At 39.0% G+C, this 19,726-nt stretch overlaps 1 protein-coding gene and 1 long non-coding RNA gene across 2 annotated transcripts in view; both read right to left on the bottom strand.

Annotated features, from left to right (window-relative positions):
• The window catches only part of smc1a (structural maintenance of chromosomes 1A), a 24,203-nt gene continuing 4,477 nt past the window's right edge, over positions 1-19,726 (bottom strand). The window contains exons 7-26 of the mRNA XM_083521103.1: positions 19,550-19,690; positions 18,413-18,495; positions 18,191-18,290; positions 18,006-18,113; positions 16,705-16,890; positions 16,435-16,614; positions 16,186-16,332; positions 15,949-16,086; positions 15,729-15,845; positions 14,817-14,923; positions 14,600-14,741; positions 14,329-14,474; positions 14,037-14,190; positions 13,675-13,785; positions 13,406-13,562; positions 3,118-3,272; positions 2,079-2,230; positions 1,502-1,571; positions 1,280-1,390; positions 1-588 (exon numbers count right to left, since the gene is read on the bottom strand). Of these exons, the coding sequence (XP_083377229.1) occupies positions 508-588; positions 1,280-1,390; positions 1,502-1,571; positions 2,079-2,230; positions 3,118-3,272; positions 13,406-13,562; positions 13,675-13,785; positions 14,037-14,190; positions 14,329-14,474; positions 14,600-14,741; positions 14,817-14,923; positions 15,729-15,845; positions 15,949-16,086; positions 16,186-16,332; positions 16,435-16,614; positions 16,705-16,890; positions 18,006-18,113; positions 18,191-18,290; positions 18,413-18,495; positions 19,550-19,690 (2,586 nt within the window). The 3' untranslated portion in view covers positions 1-507. The remainder of the gene's footprint in view (positions 589-1,279; positions 1,391-1,501; positions 1,572-2,078; positions 2,231-3,117; positions 3,273-13,405; positions 13,563-13,674; positions 13,786-14,036; positions 14,191-14,328; positions 14,475-14,599; positions 14,742-14,816; positions 14,924-15,728; positions 15,846-15,948; positions 16,087-16,185; positions 16,333-16,434; positions 16,615-16,704; positions 16,891-18,005; positions 18,114-18,190; positions 18,291-18,412; positions 18,496-19,549; positions 19,691-19,726) is intronic.
• LOC310715003 lies at positions 5,861-6,302 on the bottom strand. Its single transcript, XR_014530209.1, has 2 exons — positions 6,025-6,302; positions 5,861-5,907 (listed from the first exon to the last, which is right to left on the bottom strand). It is a non-coding gene; the product is annotated as an uncharacterized lncRNA (long non-coding RNA).

The following is a 19,726-nucleotide window of genomic DNA, read 5'->3' on the forward strand; positions in this document are numbered from 1 at the left end:
CTCTGGATATTTACTGCCGTTTATTTATTCAGTCTGCATTTAACGAGTGCTACATTAACAGAGGATTTGCTTTTCATTGTGATTTTACTGTCTCTTTGATTTCAGACATTCTATAAAATGACAAAGCAAATTACAGCACAAACATGCCAGTAGTGTGTGAATAATAATCATTTCAAATATCAAACATGTAGATAAACACCACAACACAAAACATCATGATTTTCATTTATAGGCACCAGACATTGTGTTAACGCTGAATAAGCATTATTCATCTTCGATGTTAAGGTCACAAGTTCATGAAGTGTTCACAGTTTTAACAGCATGTAATAGTGTTTAGAAATACAATGATTGCTGGCGTGGGAGCATGCACACACAACACTGCACATAAATCTGTTCGACACACTGCTAAGCATTTCGTATGCACTAAACTCACATCACTGGTGTGTTAATGATCGTTACCATCAGCAAAGTCTGCTGTGAGATTTCCGCAAACAAATCCGACTGAATTCAATCGTTTGGATTCGGATTTGCATCGGGATACTGGGAGAGGTCAAAGGTCAGCACCTTGCTGATGACACAGTCTCCTTGCTGTGTGAAAAAAATATTAATAATCAGCTGGTTAGTTAGTGAACAATGTTACCACAACTTGCATGACAGTTTTGCTGAATCCAGGACTTGTTATTTGGTAGTAATGTGTAATAGAAATGTGGGCAAATTACAGAATTATAGCTGGGAAGTGTGTAGTTCAGTGGGTAAAAAGGTGCCTTTTAATTGGAAGGTCAGGAGCTCAAATCCCAGCCCACCATAATGCTGGAATAAAACATTGAGACGTGGTTGTGTTGGAAAATAATTAACTTAAGGATCCAGAAACTGTTATAACAGCTGAGGATCCGAAGTCTCCTTTAACAGCAGAGTAGAAGAGCAGTAGAGTTAAGAGTACTTAAATAATCCAATTTTTTCCCCAGTATAATTTGTATTTATTAATACTTTTAATGGTGTTATGACACTTTCATTGATGTTAATACATTTGAGTGATTAAATCTGTATGAGTTTCAGAAATCATGGTGGGCATGTAAAGGGGGTGTAATTATATAAACCTGGCCACCTGTTTATTTTTTTTTTATAGGTATTAGGTATTATGATTTAAATACACACACACACACACACACACACACACGCACACACGCACACACGCACACACGCACACACGCACACACGCACACACACACACACACACACACACACACACACACACACACACACACACACACACACACACCTCAGGGTAAACCCCAATAAGAGAATCAGCCTTAGTGTAAAACTCTTCTTTCAGTGAAATAACGACTGCCTGGAAGTTTTGGAGCGACTGGTCTTTTATATAATTGGCCACCTGCAGGAAATAAACAGAGAAGGATTCTTAAATAACATAGTTGTAAAAGATCAAAATATAATTTCAGTTAAGTGTTGTGATATAGTCATAGATTAACGTACATACACGTACCTTCCCAATGTTTGTGTTATCAAGAGCAGCATCGATCTCATCGAGGACAAAAAAGGGAGCAGGCTTGTAGCTGAAGGATAATTCTCATTTAAATACAAATCTCATAAAAATACAATGAGCTGGAAGAGTATATAGGCTGCCTTGTGGAAATGTTGGCACCCTTCATGGAAATATCGCAGTAAGTGATGTCCTATATAGAATTGGTAATTTATTGAATGAATGATATTTTTTTATAAATTTAAATGGATTTTAAAGTTTTCAGAAGTATTGAAAAACACTGATTTTAAAAAATTGCTGGAAACCTGCCAGTAACTGGATAGTGCTGGTAATGCTGCATGGGTCATTGAGTATTTTATATTAATGCATCTGAGTTATTAGCATCACAGACTATTTTACTATACGCCCAAATCATTTAAAAACTCATTGCTGTCAATGAAAACCGTTAGACCGTTGAAAGACAGAATTATTGTGTTTCATTCATTTTATCTTTTTTATGAAACGTGCCAATAGTTCTTGCAACTTTAAGTAAAAAATGTTTTTGGACAATTAATTATCTGTACTTCATAATAGATTTTACCTGTGAATGGCGAAAAGCAGAGCGAGGGCTGCCACTGTCTTCTCACCTCCAGACAGGTTGTCCATCGGTCTAAATCTCTTTCCTGGTGCCACACAGTTATAATTGATCCCATCTAAGTATGGTTCCTCAGGGTTCTCTGGGCCTAGAAATGCCTGAGATGGAACATATTAACTTATTTACAACAGTGCATATTGTGTATACACAGTAAGCAGGTACACACATTATGGAACAGACCAATAATAACACAGGGGCAGAAACAGGACCAAAAACTATAGCAAAAGCACATCGTGAACTAAAAATAAAATATGAACGCAGCATTTGGTGCTTTTGGAACTATGAAGTGCACTGAGAATAGTGTGTGTGATTACCACAAACAATACATTTAACATGTTTTCCTGTAATGAGGAAAAGGCCAAGACCTATTCATTCAACACCTACTCAATTAATGATTATGCATATTTTTCAACAATTCTTTTCAAATGTATTTGTAAATGTAGCTCTAAATCTATTTAATTTCTACATTTAGAGATAACTAACCCTTGCCAGATGGTAAAATTGGGGGCTTGATGCTTGGATGTAAAAAAAAAAAAAAAACGAAGTTAAAACTAGCATTAAACTAAATTTAGAAGAATCTGCCAATCTATGACCTTGTAAGGCTTTTCTTAGTTGATGCCTTGATTTTCTGCTGCGCCAATAGTTTCTCTATGGGATCAATTCTCTCTCTCTCTCTCTCTCTCTCTCTCTCTCTCTCTCTCTATTTCTAATCAGACTTATTTAATTTTGATTCTATTCATTTTAGTTCTATTAAGTCCCACAATTTTTAAAACCTAAGAAAATCAATGATTGTCATTAAGTGTATAATTATCATTATATGTCAGTTTCGTGTAAACATGTAATTTGTTTGCAGAATTTGTTTTAAATGGTAGTTATTAAATGCTACAGATGCAGACGATAGACCGCTAAAGGGAAAAAAATGCTGTGTGTTCCCTTAAAGACAGTTTTATTGATCTTAAAATGTAGTAGTATTTTAATTTCATACCTGTGCGCTGCTGTTACGAGACAGGGCTTTGTAGATTTCATCAATATTGGTCGCGACAGACTCAAAGCAGGTATTAAATCGGTCGAACCTCTCCTTCTTAATCTGTTCGAAAGCCTGTTTGGCCTTCTTGGCTCTCTTTCGTGCTGCTTCAAACTCTGAAGAAATAGAACGAAAAACACAAACAAGCGAATTCAAGTAATTGCAGGAAATATGCAAAGTAAATGTAAGCGATCAAACAGGCAAAGGTTGAAGTTTCCTTTTCAAATCCTAGTTAGTGGTTAACTACAATCCTTTTCCTTATTTGCATGCTGCATGCAGTGTGGATGTATTAATAAATGCGATTAGGCCACTACTGTTAAGATTTTATAAATATGGAAATAGACATTTAGGAGAAAGAAGGTCTGAATTTCTTGAAAAACATTGATCTGCAATGGATCTTGAGCTCTAAAATCTGAAAAAGCTACTGGAGACATTGAGAAAAGTCTATAGAAAAATCCAGAATTAGCTCTCTAGATAAAAAAAACAGAACTTAGGCAGAAAACTAGAGCAGAGGGTTGCATGCCTTACAGCTCTTTCACATAATAATAAGGTTGAGACAATGAAATTGAATACATACACATAAGATTTTGTTTTAGCAGCACTGCACACTATTTCAGCACACATTCCTAAAGAGAATGAAATCCAAAACTGTACTTGGCTGCCTCTGAAAGCTTCATATGCCAAACTGCAATGGTGGTTAAGAGAGAAAAATGTAACGTCGCCATCTGCTGTCTGAAATAGCAGACCTGAGCAGGGAGAACTGTATGAAAGTTTAGCATGCTGTTAAATCCCAGAGATGAAATTCAAGTGAGAGCTCTCCAAACAAGACACATAGAAATAGCATTCATGAAACGTCCTTGGAAAACAGGGATAAGAACTGATCTTTACTGGCTGAAAACCATTTATATCCTACACCCATATAATGATGAGATGGTCTGAAGTGCATTAAAAACATCAACAGTGAACTGAGATCAAAAGAGCTCTGAATGAGGCGGGAAAGATAAGCAAATCTATTCATCAGCATGTACTAAATAGAGAACTGAATCCAAAACCAGACTTGTGCTAACTATGTGAAATAAGCAGCTGCATCCTTTTTTTGAATCCAGAATCAGAGAAACACTGTCCATTGAGCAGTTAAGCTTTGAACATCGTCCATTAAGCATTTCAACAATGATAACATCTATTTTGAGGCATTAAACTAAGCATAGAGCCATGACAAATCTGTCAAATGCCTACTAATTCGCTAGCTCACTTATAGCAAAAAAAAAAAAAAAAGCCCAGCCCCTTTAGTGAGCTCACAAAAGTGTGGCAGGAAGCATCATCAGCAAAGGGCCACACCATTTGGTCATGAAAGCCAAGACAGGCACTAAAAATGACCACAGCATATGCTATTATTTTAAATTTCAAGGTCACAGGGCAAGGAACTGAAGGAGGAAGTAATCCATGATGAACATGACAGTGAGTCCTCAAGGGCTGCAGTTACGAAGCACAAAGTCAAACAACTTGAAATAGCTTCAACACAAACCCCTGAGACAGTGATGGATCCCCAGAGGAAATAGATTTTTCTTTCATCAAGCCACTTCTATAGCACTAATTTATTATTGAGCAAATGGCAGATATGTGAGAACCACTGTAAATAGACATACAGCATTTAATCTTCTACTAGAGTAGAAATGGAAATTAACTTACATGTTTACCAACAACATGATAAATAGAATAGACAGTAAAACGAAAACGAAAGAGAAGGGAAAAAACGTTAGTATATTTGAAAGTGAACCAATAACATTGTCCTTTTTCCCTACACCCATCACAGTTCCAGGTTAAGCTACCATCATTACGGATTAGTGCCTTCCACAGCTTGAAGGAGATTTGGACTTTAACCAAGTCGTTTGAAAGCTGAGCCAACTAAAGTTGAAAGCTAATTTAAAACTCTAAGAAATGAGTGAATACAAACAAGACAATAAGTCAGATGGGTGACATACTGGAGACCTCTCCCCAACTGGCCTTCCCATGTCTTGTACTATATGACTTTAAGATGAAGGCCAGAAGATCCAATTTATTAGAGAGTATAATTTTGTTTACATCAATTATTACCGTACTGCTATCTTACAATAAGTGTCCAAAGTACTATGATTTATTACGGCTATAATGTTACTATTATTATTTTTGTCACAAAACTCTTTGCTTAATCAACTCAGTTTATGTGAAAAGACTCTAATGTGACTCTCAGCACATCGATCTATTAATAAAATGATATTAATGAGTCAAACACTAATTGATAACTAATTTTAAATAATCATGCAAATAAGACCACGGGTGTTGCAGCACGTTAGAGTCAGGAGTTTCTTTAATCATTTATTGCTTTTAAAATGTCCTGCTTGCTGTTGAACTGATGCTAATCAGCCCTATAGTCAAGTCAAGTCAAGTCAAGTCTAGAAGCTTTTATTGTCATTTCAACCATATATAGCTGACGCAGTACACAGTGAAATGAAACAACGTTCCTCCTAAACCCTGGTGCTACATTTAACAACAATCACAGAAAACAGAAAAACACAGGGCTAAGGACTAGCAAGTGTCCTCGCTACATATAGTGCATGTGTGCAACCTGGTGCAAGCAGTGCAAGACAATACAAGACAGTGCAAGACAACACAAGACAGTGCAAGACAATATGTAGCACCCTCAAGGATCAACGAACGCACGATGTAGAGTCATAAAACAGGGTTTATTCTGATCTTGACAACCCGTGAGAACTGCTCACAAAAGAAAACAACAAAAAAAAAACAAGATATCAGAGCTTGTTCTTATCCAATGTTACAACTTCGTTGAAAAGACATTAATCACAGAAAAAACATTTAAAGAACACAAACCTCGTGAGCTGACATCCCAGAGGTGCTAAATAATCCTTTATCTTCTTCTCTATCTTCTTTCTCTCTTAATTCTTAATTTTATCTCAAATTTTCACGTTTCTTTTATTCTTAGTGGTGCTAACCGGCAGCTACAGCCTGCAGATAGCATGTGTCTCAGTAAAAATGGGCTCGGGCAGAAACCCAAACATAAACAATTGTACCCGCTATAATCTACCAGTAGATAGCGCAAAAGAGCACGCTTGGACACAGCTCAATGGGACATTAAATGCTAATACTGTTACACTCCCACCAGTCACTTGTGATTTTTAAAGAACAAATGATCAACTATGACTAATGAATAGCTTATGAATTAAAGAATATGAACTACATTTTAGGCAGAGCGAGGTTGAGAATCTTCTTCTGCCTCCATCAGAACGACTATCTTCTGAATGGGCCTTTCCAGATGAACGGGTTTCGAAGTACGTTTTCCTTCTTCGTCCAGGTTTTGATCACTCGTTAACAATTTTACCTTCCTCACTATTCCATCCTTTCCAGGGTAGACTTCAGTGATCTTCGCCAATTTCCACTGGCTGCGTGGAGTTATCTCGTCCTTCAGGAGAACAACATCATCAACCTTAGCATTTCTATGCTCCTTGGTCCACTTCTGTCTACCTTGAAGGTTTAACAAATACTCCTTTTTCCACCTTGTCCAGAAGGTGTTGGCGAGGAGTTGAACACGACGCCACCTCTTACGAAGATAAAGATCTTCCTTTACAAACCTTCCTGGAGGTGGAGAGATGATTGTTGACTTCATGGTCAGTATGTGGTTTGGCGTTAAAGGTTCTGGGTTTGATGGATCACACAGTTGGTCAGTAGTCAATGGCCTGCTATTGATGACTGCCATTACCTCATACAAGAATGTCCTTAGAGAAGAGCTGTCGAGTTGTTTGCTTGATTGATCCAGGATTGACGTGAGTACACTTCTTATGGTGCGGATTTGTCTTTCCCAGACACCGCCCATGTGACTTGACGCTGGGGTGTTCATGAGAAACTCGCAGTCCAGTTTTTCCAGCTTTGCTTGATCCATTTCCTTGAATGCTTCAGCAAACTCATTTCTGGTGCCGACAAAGTTCGTGCCTTGATCACATCTTATCTGCCGAACTGTACCTCTTATGGCTATGAATGCACGTAAAGAGTTGATGAGGGAATCCGTTGATAGATCATCAAGCATCTCAAAATGTACTGCTCTGGAGCACATGCAGGTGATTAACAATCCATAACGCTTTAACTCCTTGCGGCCATCCTTGACGTAAAAAGGACCGATGTTAACCATGTTACATGACTTCTTGTGATCCTTTGCTTCTTTAACATAGCGCTTGAGTCTGGCCACAGCTTTAATCATTCTCAACCAGTCGGAAAACTTCTGAAGCCGATCTAACAGTGACCTTTGTTCTTCTGCTTGTATCGTGTGGACTTGAACTTTCCTGACCTCTGGGTCACTGTTTGATAACTCTCCCACCTTGAGTACACTACTGGTTATGACCTTCTGCCAGAGAAGATCTGGGCCCTTGAACCAGTTTGAAGCTACAAGTTGTTCTGCTGTAAGGCCTCTTGAGGCGTGGTCTGCCGGATTGTCTTTGGAAGTTACATACCACCATTGTGTTGACTCTGTACTTTGTTTGATGCGTTCGACACGGTTTGCAACAAACACGTGAAACCTTCTGGCCTCATTACTGATATAGCCGAGCACCACTTTAGAGTCAGTCCAGTACCTTTCTTCTGAGATTTCTATTCCCAATTCCTTTTTTAGCATGTCACCGGTACGAACAGCAACAACGGCCGCTGACAACTCTAGACGTGGTATAGTTGTGACTTTGGATGGTGGAACTCTCGATCTTCCCATCACCAAGGTGCAGTAAACTTCACCAGATGTGCTTACTGCTCTCAGATAGGTGCACATGCCATATCCAGACGCACTTGCGTCGGAAAAATGATGCAGTTCATAGTGTTGTGCCTTGAAGTTTGAAGAAATGTAGCATCTGCAAATCTTTACATCTGCCAGGTTTCCCCAGTCCCGCAGCCAAGACTCCCACTGAGGTCGAAGACTGTCAGGTAAGCTATCATTCCAGCTGAGCTTATCTCGGCACATTTGTTGCAAGATTTGCTTTCCTAGCAAAATGAAAGGCGACACAACCCAAATGGATCGAACACAGAGGCGACTGTGGATAATACTCCTCTTCGGGTGAGTGGATTTTCCTTAACAACCACTCGGAACTGGAATTGGTCTGATTCCACACACCATTGTACGCCAAGTGCCCTCTCCATATGCACTTCACCAAGTGCCATATCTAGATCTTTGGCAACTACAGCACATTCTTCCTTTGGAAGCGAAGCTAGAACTTGGGTGCTGTTTGAGATGAACTTATGCAGCCGAAGGTTGCCCATCCTGCAGAGCTTGCGTGCTTCATTGACAAGCTGTATTGCTTGATCTTCAGTGTCGACACTTCCTAGTCCATCATCGACATAGAAGTTAGTTTTGATGAACTTGATGGTTTCTTCATCAAAACTTCCTTCTCCTTCAGCTGCGAGGTGTTTGAGGCCAGACGCTGCGCCGAATAAGTGTACTTTCATTCGGTAGACAGTGAATGGAGTTTCGAGGTCTCCGTTCTCCCACCACAAGAACCGTAGGTAATCTTGATCGCAAGCATTCACATGAAACTGGTGGAACATGCGTTCAATATCACACATGAAAGCCACTGGGCCTCTTCGGAAGCGACACAAGACTCCAAGCAGGGTGTTTGTTAGCTCTGGACCAGTCAGGAGATGGTCATTTAGTGAGGTGCCTCTGAACTTGGCGGAGGCGTCAAAGACAACGCGAATCTTTCCGGGTTTTTGGGGATGATACACCCCATGGTGTGGGATGTACCAAGCTGGTCTCTTGTCGATGTCTTGCTCTGGTACTCTTTCAGCATCCCCAAGGGCTATTATCTCATCCATGAACTTCTTGTAGTCCATGTAGTACTGCTTGTTCCTCTTGAGCTTTTTTCCTAAACATTTGAGGCGATGAATAGCACATGCCTTGTTATCTGGCAGGTTAGGCCTTTCACTCTTGAATGGGAGTGGCATCTCAAAATGGCCATCCTCCTTGTGTCTAATGCCTTTCCTTATCTTTGCTAGAAATCTGAGATCTTTTTGAGAGATGTTTACATCTTCTGGGAACTTCTCAACAAAGTCAGATTCCAACATTTTCAGGACCTCTGTAGGGGAGATAATTTCCTTTATTTGAGTTCTGAAAACATAGTGAACCTTGTTGGTGATGTTTGAGGAGGTTTGAATATCCGGCACCACTTCCTTCACAATGACTTGATGACTTACTCCAAAAGGATCTCCATAATAAAGACATGGATTGCCATAACCCACAATACTCCATCCCAGATCAGTCCTTTGTGCGAACGGCTGATTTTCGTTTCCTGACACAACTTGACGAGGAACAAGTGCTTGGGGGCAGTTGTAGCCAATCAGTAGGCCAATATCACAGCTTTGTAGTGGAGCAATCTTCTCCGCAATGCATTCAAGATGAGGCCATGCCTTGGCTGTTCCAGGGGTTGGAATGTGATCTCGGTTTGCAGGTATGAAGTCCCTTGCATATGTTACTGGTAGGGAAATTGTCTTATTTGAATAAAATCCTCTTACTTGTAGACCTGAGAGCTTGCGACACGACACAACTGTGTTTCTTGATGACATGGTGGTAAGCCTTAGCTGAGCTGATTTACCTTTAATATGCAGAGCTTGTGCTGTTTCTTCGAGAATAAAGGTTGTGTCGCTCTGCGTATCAAGGAGCGCGTACACAAGAACTTCATGCTCTGGCTTGCCTTCAGCTGACACCCATACTGGAACAATGGAGGATGTGTGAGTGTCATCAACATTCTGTGCGACTCTGTTAGATGTTGCTTCGCTCGTTGTTGGTGTGACGGTATCATCTTGTAAAGTGTCTGGGTTTCTTTGTCTTGTCCTGTCAATGCTGGTTTGATTTTTTCTTGTTCTTTCTTCTCTGGTACGGTTATCATGAAGACATGTTGGATGTTTTTTATCGCATGTATCACGGGTGGCTCTGCTTTCACAATCCTTGGAGTGGTGACCAGACTTTAGACAGCCAAAGCATAACTTCTTGTCTTGAACAAAATTTAGTCTCTCATGAATACTCTCACTCATTAACTTCCATCAATTAAGTAGGCTGTGACCCAACTTCTCACAGTACGCACAACTAGTACTGACAGATCTTTCATTTAAGTTAGTTGCCAGTACCTTTGCTCCATAGCCTTTGTTCTTTGGCGTTTTTGTACTTTCAATTTCAATTGGTTTCAGAGCGAAAAGAGATGTTATGGGGTTACAGGCAATTTTGGCTTCCCGTGAGATGAAGTCCACAAATTGGCTGAAGCTCGGGAAGGTGTGGTTTTCCTCTTGCACTTCCATAACCTTTCTATTCCATCTTGAAGTGAGCCAATCTGGGAGTTTTGCAAGCATTTTTTGGTTTTCATTGCAGTCATTGAACACTTCAAGCCCCTTCATTTGTAACATGGCTGTCTTGCAGCAGCAGAGGAAGTCAACAAATGCCTGAAGCTCCATACTGTCTTTAGAGCTTATCTTTGGCCATGCATCGAGTTTGTCTCGATAGGCTTTAGCTACGAGGAAGGGATTGCCATACCTCTCTTCGAGAACTGACCATGCTGCATAGTATGCTGATTCTGTGCCAAGCGGAAAGTAGCCTTCTATTGCCTTCTTTGCAGGCCCACTTACATACTTTCTCAGGTAATAAGTCTTCTCTTCAACTGGTATATTTTTCCTGTCAATCAGAGTTTGAAAGGAAATCTTCCAATCATTAGATCTAATAGGATCGCCACTAAATATTGTTGGCTCTGGTACCGGAAGACAGCTTACACTAAGAGACTCTGCAAATGCTTTGACCAGATCTGTCGTGTTCACTTCTCGTTGAGGTGTCATAATTTGCGGTGAAGAACACTGTTTGCATTGTGAGTCATTGTTTTCAGACTTGACTTCATTGTTTTTGGCAGGACTGCGGTGAAGTAGGCTGTATATCTCTTCATCTGAACATTCACTTTGTTCATACACCTGCTGTCGAGCCTTTGCTGCATTTAGCTTTTTTATTGTCTCAAGTCGCTCTACTTCTCTGCGCTTAGCTTCTAGAGCTCTCTGTCTTTGTGCTATTTCCGCTTCTTGTCTTTCGATTTCCTTCATATGAGTTTCTTGTTCAAGCAGAACTTGCAGAGCAGCTTCATTTGCTGCAACATCAGCAGCTGCATCTTGTCTTTTGGCTGAAAGCCTGCTGGAGTTTCTAGAGGAGACCCTTGAGCGAGAAGAGAGCTTAGTGTGGTGTGACTTTACACTCATCTTGTCTGAGGCTACTAACTTATATATAGGCTCAGTTTCTTTCCAGCTTTCATCTCCTTGAACTTCAGATTTACTTGGGTTAGAGCACTTTGCTACTGCTCCGATAATTGTCTTTGTAATGGCTTCACATGTATCCATTCTCCGTCTTGTCTCATTATCTGGAGATTCAATGCGTCTCAACTCAACATAGGCAGGCAGCATTCACACCCTCAGAAGCATTTGAAACCTTGGAGACATGGTCCTGTAGCAGATCCTCTGAGTTCTTATCATCTATGGCTCCTTTAGCGTCCTTAACAGCAGCTTCCCACTTCTCGTAGTGTCCTCTGAAACGACATGCAGCCTTCTCTACGAGCTCCTTGTGGAGTTCTTGGCCCTTTTCCGTCAGTGTACGGACTCTTTGGCTTCTCCGTGCTCTTTGTGAGGTAGTAGAGACATCATCAGCTGTGCCTTCTGCTGCTTGTAATTCCTTGTCTGTATGAGGTTGTTCCACATCACCATCTTCATTTACTTCTGGATTAACCTCATGCTCTGCCATTGTTGGAGTTTTTATTTATTCTATTTAATTTTTATTTATAACTTAGTCTTAAGTGCAGAATTTAATGAAGCAGCTACAATTCGATTTGGTAATGAGTGAATGAATGTTGATCTTATTTTAGCTTACTGTTGTAAACTTGAAGCACAGTTATAACTCTTTAGATATAACTTAAAGTCAAGATTTAAATAACTGTAACTACAAAACACTATTAAATATCTTTACCAAGCCAGAATATTTATCTTCTGGTACTTACTGAAATCCACTGAATGTGCAGGTTACTTATCAGTAGAAATCTAAACAATAGAAAATATTCCAGTCTTTTGCGTTGTTCATCAATAGAGAGAGATTAGTCTTAATTCCTTTAACAGTCCATTTTTCTCTCTCTCTTGTAGAAGAATTCAAATTAGTCGTTTAATCAGAGCTTGTTCTTATCCAATGTTACAACTTCGTTGAAAAGACATTAATCACAGAAAAAACATTAAAAGAACACAAACCTCGTGAGCTGACATCCCGGAGGTGCTAAATAATCCTTTATCTTCTTCTCTATCTTCTTTCTCTCTTAATTCTTAATTTTATCTCAAATTTTCACGTTTCTTTTATTCTTAGTGGTGCTAACCGGCAGCTACAGCCTGCAGATAGCATGTGTCTCAGTAAAAATGGGCTCGGGCAGAAACCCAAACATAAACAATTGTACCCGCTATAATCTACCAGTAGATGGCGCAAAAGAGCACGCTTGGACACAGCTCAATGGGACATTAAATGCTAATACTGTTACACAATACAAGACACAAAATACAAAATAGCTCCGCCAGTAAACCTCTTGTAAAAAGGCATAAAGTGACCAGTAGCAAAAATGGAAACAAAATATTGTGCAAAAGAGCAAATAGCAGCAATCCATAAAAAGATGTGGAAAAACGGCATGTAAACAGTTTATGGTAATAAAGTAATGTAATATGAGTGGTACTGAAGACTATACCCTGTACCCCTATATACCTACTATACCCTGATTGGTGGCTTGCTGTGTGCTTGACCTGTTGTTTTTATTCACTCATAAATAAAAAATAATGACTGATTACGCAAAACGTATTTGAGTAAAAATTACGATATTTGACTTTTAAATGTAGTGATGTTAAAATAAAAGTCTCCCCGAATGGAAATACTTTAGTAAAGTACAGATACGCAAACAAAAAGCTAATTAAGTACAGTAACGAATTACATTCACTTGTTTACTGTCCACCGCTAACATTAATATTTAGGATATCCAGGATTTTAATGGTCTTAAAATTCTGCTGTTATTGGTAGTTATTGGTACTCAAATGGCTTCCTGCTATTGAAGCAGGTTTTTTACAAATCAATATTATTCTGCTTCTGAGGCATTTATAAAGCTACGCAGTCTCTGTAAACTTCAGAAAAGAAAAAAAAAGATTAAAGAATTTGTTCCGGTCTGCCTTTTCTTACCGTCACTGGTCTCCTGGAACTTGTCCCTGACGCTCTCAAGCTTCTCCATGGCCTTCATGTTGGGCGCGCTGATGCGCTGAAGGATGCTCTGCTGCTCGTTCAGCCTCTGCTGCAAAGTGTTCATCTCAATTTTGATCTCTTCCTCAGACAAAGCATCCTGTTCGAAAAGAAAAAGACTGACTTCTGTGTGGTTTTTATATATTACAATACAATGTTTGTCATGGAAAGTTGCATTAGGATGGATTTGGACTTGTAGGCTTTTGAAATACTTTGAGGTCCTCGTGTAAGTTGCTGTAGTCGATTTCAATGAGGGCCTCCTTGGCGTGCACAGAGCTGGAGGTTTTGTGGCTGCTAATGGATTCATCAACTTGGGAGGCTCCCTGCATTTAGAACCCACAATATAACAGTAAGCAAAATTGGTACAAAGAAAAATGTTTTTTTTTGGTTGTAGGGTTTTTTTTTTATTTTTTTTTATTTAAGGCTCCTTTTGAAGAACCCTCAAAGAACAAAGAGTTTCCTTGTTAGAACGAAACCCTTCCAAGTAAAAAAATTAAGTCACTAAAACTGACTAAAATAGAAAAAAAATAAATAAAATTGTAACTATAATTGAATTAGGGTGTTCAGTTTTCACCTCTTCTTGGCTGATGTCATCCATAGTTCCTGATTTGAGGGGCAGTTTGATGTCCTGCATCTTACAGGCCTGCAGAAGGTTGTGCCTGTCACTACGTTTCTGCTCTAGCTTTGTCTCAATGGCCGTCACCTCTTTCTGGAGCTGAGTCAGCTCTCTTAAAAAGTCACAAATTATCAATTTTCAATACAAACTTAACAGGTCTTGCTTGGAATACACTCTATACAAAATAGAAATAACTTTTGGTAAAGGCTGCAAAATTTAGATGGAATAGACTGTAATGATATTTTCTTACTTGTTGGCTGACCCGAGTTTCTTCCGGATATCTTCCATCTCTCGGTTCTTGTCATTCACCTCTCCTTTTTTTGTGAGGTGCTGGTTTTTGAGGTCCTGCAGCTGAGCCATGGTCTCATCAATGATCTTCATCTGTCGGTGCTCTTCCTTAAGGGCAAATCAAGAAAAAAGGATTTTTTGTGGATCAAACACATTCAGACTAGGGACAACTAAACATAGGACAATCCATATACACTTGACCTTGGAGCTGAAGCCACTTCCTTTGTCATTACCTTCTTAAGTCTTTCAATCTCACTCTCATCCTTCTTCACAGTCTGCTCCCACATCATCACTTTCTCCTGGTCCTCCTTTAGTTGGTTCTTTTCATAGTCCAGCTGAATGGCTAAGCGGGTCTTCTGGGTCTCAAACTCCAACCTGTAATATTAATTAATAAGAAATGAGAACTCATTCAATAGATGAATGCAAATTCCGAATGTCACCAAAACTTACCGTTTTTTGGCGATCTCGTTTTGTCTTTTGACTTTCTCCTCCTCAAACTCTCGGATATTTCTCACTCCAATCTCTTTGCAGAATTCCACAAATACCTCATCCTCTACCTGTAAAATGGTATTACTTCTTATTGAACTTATAGATCTGAATTCAGCAGTTTCAAAGGTTTATTTAAAGATCTTAGCTGGTGTTCACAAAGCTACTCGATGTTCGGGGTTTGTTAATCTGGTTTACTTTAACAAAAACGGCATCCACCTTCATAGAGCGGCTTATAAAATAGTGGTTGGTCAAGCACATCCTAATATTTTGCTTTGTAATAAAAATATATTATGCTCTAACAAATAACTTTGCTATTATTAGTTATCAATATTATCCTAATGTTTTTGATAATTTAATATGCATGTCCATGGTTTGAAGAATAAACTGATCGAATAAATTAAGCAGTGTCGTTAATCTGGTATATAATTCGATCCACGACTGAATCGAATGCTTAGATTAAGAAACCACCATGTAAAAAAAAGGTCTTCTAAAGGGGCAGTATTAATAATTAAGTAACTATTAATTAATAATACTATTAATAATTAATTAGTTGTATATTTATTTTATTGATTGTATAGTCATTTATGCATTTGATCTTGGCCTCATATGGAATTCCAAGATTTCTCCGAGTGTAATTACAGCCTATAACACATTTCAGCATGGCAAACTGTCAGACAGAGGGGCTTAACTTAATACTGCTCATCAATACCAGTTTAGAATGTTTACAACAAACACCACCTCACAACTCTTTTGCAATTTCTGAAGTTACATCTGATTATCAATTTCTTTACTTCTGATTTTACCCAAAACTCTGAATATACAGTAATTCATATTGAACGATGTAGCTGGATATCATCCAGTCCAAATTCCTACCAGGTTCATGCGGTCTCTCAACTGTGTGATGTCTCTTTCACGTGATTGGATGATCCTCCTGATATCATTGATCCGGGGTCCAAAGTTTGCCAGTTCACTCTCCAGCTTTGACTTCTCCTACAAAGAGATTCAGCTAAATATGACTTTATGGAATAAAGACTAAAGCTTTTTAGGTTGTTTTATCGAAACAACTGTATTTTATTTTATTTTTTCAGAGCACCTGCATGTTAAGGGACAGGTGACGTGTTTTGGTCTGTTCCAGATCACTCTGAGAGTACTTCAGTCTCATTTGTAAGCCATGCGCCTGAGACTGCACCTGGCGTAGCTCTGCTTCCTTCCTCTTCGCCTTCATTTGCTCCTGAAAAGAGCGAATAAACAAAAACCTCTTTTACTGTCTGCTTTCCTAGGTTGAGATTAACCCTTGGAACGTGGTCCTTCAAATTCTTTTTGTGTTAACCTTGAGCTCCTCCGTGAGCTTCTCTTTTTTGTCTTTGAGTTTGTCCACGGCTTTTTCATCCCAGCGTCGAGCCTTTGCTTTGAGGTCACTTGCTCCTCCGGAGATCACTCCAGACTTTTGAAAAAGTGTCCCATCCAAAGCTACAGTCTTGAAAAAGTAAACCGAAGTGTTAATAGAGAAAGCTATCATATACAGGCAAAATGTGTTTCAGTGTATGCATTTTATTCTTGTTCTCCTGGTTTTGTTTACCTTATGCCTGTAAGGCCCTCCAAAGGCAATTCTACGTGCATCCTCCACATTTTCACACACGAGAGCATTTCCACAGGCATACTGCAAAGCTTTCTTAATGTGAGGTGGCTCGTAGCGAATCACATCAATCACCAGCTTGGCTCCACGCAGCTCCCTCAATTTCTCATCTGTGGGTTTCACCTTTAAGGAAGAACGCAAGAGAAACCATTTATGACTGAAAAATTATTGAGAGCTCGCAAATGATCTTTCAGTTTTTACTCCAGGCTGTACCTCGAGGTAGTCCAGGGGTAGAAAAGTCTCTGGTTCTCCTCGTTGCTCTTTGATATACTGTATGCAGTCTCTACCCGTCTTCTCAGAGTCCACAATGATGGCGTCCATGTTCTTTCCCAGAACTTTTGTCACAGCAATTTGATATTTCTTTTGTGTGGGCTGGCACAGATCAATAAGCCTGCCATACTGAGTAAATAATAAAAATTAAATAAGGCATGAAGTACATTAGGGGCATGCTGTAACAGGAAAATATTCAGTGATGAAATGGCATTACAAACTTCTTTTAGACAACAGCAGTTTGCCGGCAATTACATAAAAAAACCCGTCATATTCTCTATCAGGAATATATAGTGTAAAATATATGTTGTAAGTTGTAAGGATTGATGTTTCACTCGCATTGCATACAAGGCATAAACTTCCATCGTTCCCTCACCAGTCTCTCTTACCTGTCAAGTTATCAAGAAATCTTTTGTCAGGAAGATTTTCATGTGGTGGAAAACAAAGTGTGACACTGTATGGACTTATTCCATATATGTAATTAACTCCTTCACCACATCAACAGTTACATCTAATTGATTACTTTTCTTTGTTAAATATCACCATATTTATCATTTTAATTAGCATCCACCATACAGTGCCCTCCAATAATATTGGCCCCCAATATTAAGACCAGTAAAAACCTATTAAGAGAGCTGGAGTGGAGAGTCCACCAAGGGGAATCGTACAAATGGAAAGATTCTGAGAGATTTTAATGGAGGAATGACCTCAGATCATTTGCAATGTATTTTCCAACCTCATGAGGCATTATAGGGGAAAAAGGGAAGTAATGAAAAAAGGAGGTAAAGACAATAGGAAGTAGCTCAAAGTATAGACTAAAAGGGCACCAATAATTATTCGCTGTATCATAAAATTGTGGAGAGCAGAGAATATTTGTAAATTGTTTGAACATAAGGACCAAAAGGGTCAACAATTCTAGCTTTTTCACAGTTGTTTTCTGCTCATAATTTCCAATGGTACCAATATAAGTAGAGGCCACTGTATATGTGCTGGATATTAGTACAGCGGTGATTACCTGTAGCCTCATGCTGAACACAGCTATGCTGTTATTCACCATGATATTCACAACATTATGGAACACATTGCTAACAAAATGACTTGAGTTACAAAGGAACTATTACCAGTGTTGCTCTTAAAAATGAATCAACACTTAACGCATTGTGTTACAGTGGTGGTGAAAACAATTTTCCAAAACTAAGATGAAAAGAATAATGCCATTTATTAAATACAAGAGTTTTACTCACTACAGAGCCTGGATAGAGTCTCTTGATGCTCTCCATGATCTCAGCTTTGCGCTGTTGACGGCTATTTTCCTGCCGGTCAATTCTCGCATCCCCAAGCTGTTCCATCACCTGGATTGCAGTGGCATTATGATGAAAAGGCAAAAAAGTGTTGTTTGCTCTTGTTGTGTATGTGTGTAAGGTTTTACCTGGTTTAATTCCATGTTTATCTCATCTATCCTCCTTTTGGCAAGCTCCACTTCCTTAGTCAGCTCCTCCTCCATCCTCCTCTGTTCATCTAACGACTGTCTAGTAAAAGATATTTCGAGAAAAACTCGTGTCATAATTAAAGGACACTAAGATTTAATATTTAAGGACCAAGATATAAGTGAAATGAAGCAAAGATGAAAACAAAGGGTTTATGGTCATACCTGCTGGTTGCAATGTAATCTTCCAGTTTCTCAATACGTTTCTGGTTTTCCTCAATCTCTCTTATTTTTTGCTTGATTTTAGCCTGCAGTGAACAACATCAAAGTAATAATCATAGTGTGTATAATGACCCTCACAATTGCTGCTCTTAAATTGTATTGTTCTTAATTACTCAAAAAATCGTGAAACGCTGCAGTGTCATGCCAGAAACACAATCTGGAGAAGATTGATGCAGAGAGATGATTTGGATGTAATTGAAGAGGATGCATTCCTGGAATAGTTTTGCCTTCTTGACATCACGACTATTTATCTGACGTCAAGAGATAACTATTTAACTACTAGATAACTACCGGTTGGTTTATCGCGGAATTGCATTTGCCACATAACTAATTTGTTTGGCTGATTTTCCCGGCCTCTCGCGGATAGAACGATAGACCAAAACACTTATAGGGAATTGTTTTTATGGAGTTTTATGTTGAAATACAGTACAGTACAGGAAGTGTTGCGGTGATGTGTATCTTTGACTCCGCCTCTTTTTTGATGTCATAGGACACTTCAACCAATAAACAAGCAGAGAAACTATGCATAGGCTACGCACTGTATACTGTATACTGTACAGTACACGTACTCACTATAAATGTGAATTTCTACCAATTTACACAAAATTCATCTCTTTATATTCTTGCAAATGTTTTCTGTGTGTGTTATAAGAGAGTGGGAGGATGATTTACTGCTTAAACAATAAAACAAATGCATTTTTAGGGTGGCGTATGTTTATCGCAGATTTTCGTTTATCGTGGGGAGTTTTGGAACGTAACCACCGGGGGATTGTATTTTGGATACTTAAGTACATTTGAAGTCAAATACTTTTGCACTTTTACTCAAGTGAATGTTTAACGGGAGCACTACATGATTTTGTGTACTTCACCCACCACTGGTATGTGTGGTTTGTTTTATATATAACATCCTGGGCAATGGGACGTTCCTGGGAAATGTAAATAAAATACCACTTGAAAGATGTTGCAAATACATGAATCCAGTAAGGTCCCAGGTTTGGTGTGTGAAAACATTAGTTGTAGCTTTAATATGACATAAATAACCCTTAAAAAGTATTTGTATTTGCATTAAAGTGTGCCTACCTCTGTCTCCACTTTCTTTCTCTCCTCTAGATCCAGTCTGTCCTGGTCAGCTTTCTGATCTCGGTTGAACTTCTCCAGCTCTTGTGCCAGAGTGGCTGCTCGTTTACTCGCCTCCTCCTTCAGCCTGTGGTATTGCTTTACCTGGTAGACATTTTGTACGACAAATTAAAATGTACA

The sequence above is a fragment of the Silurus aristotelis genome (assembly GCF_946808225.1).
Source record: "Silurus aristotelis genome assembly, chromosome: 19".
Lineage (NCBI taxonomy): Eukaryota > Metazoa > Chordata > Actinopteri > Siluriformes > Siluridae > Silurus > Silurus aristotelis.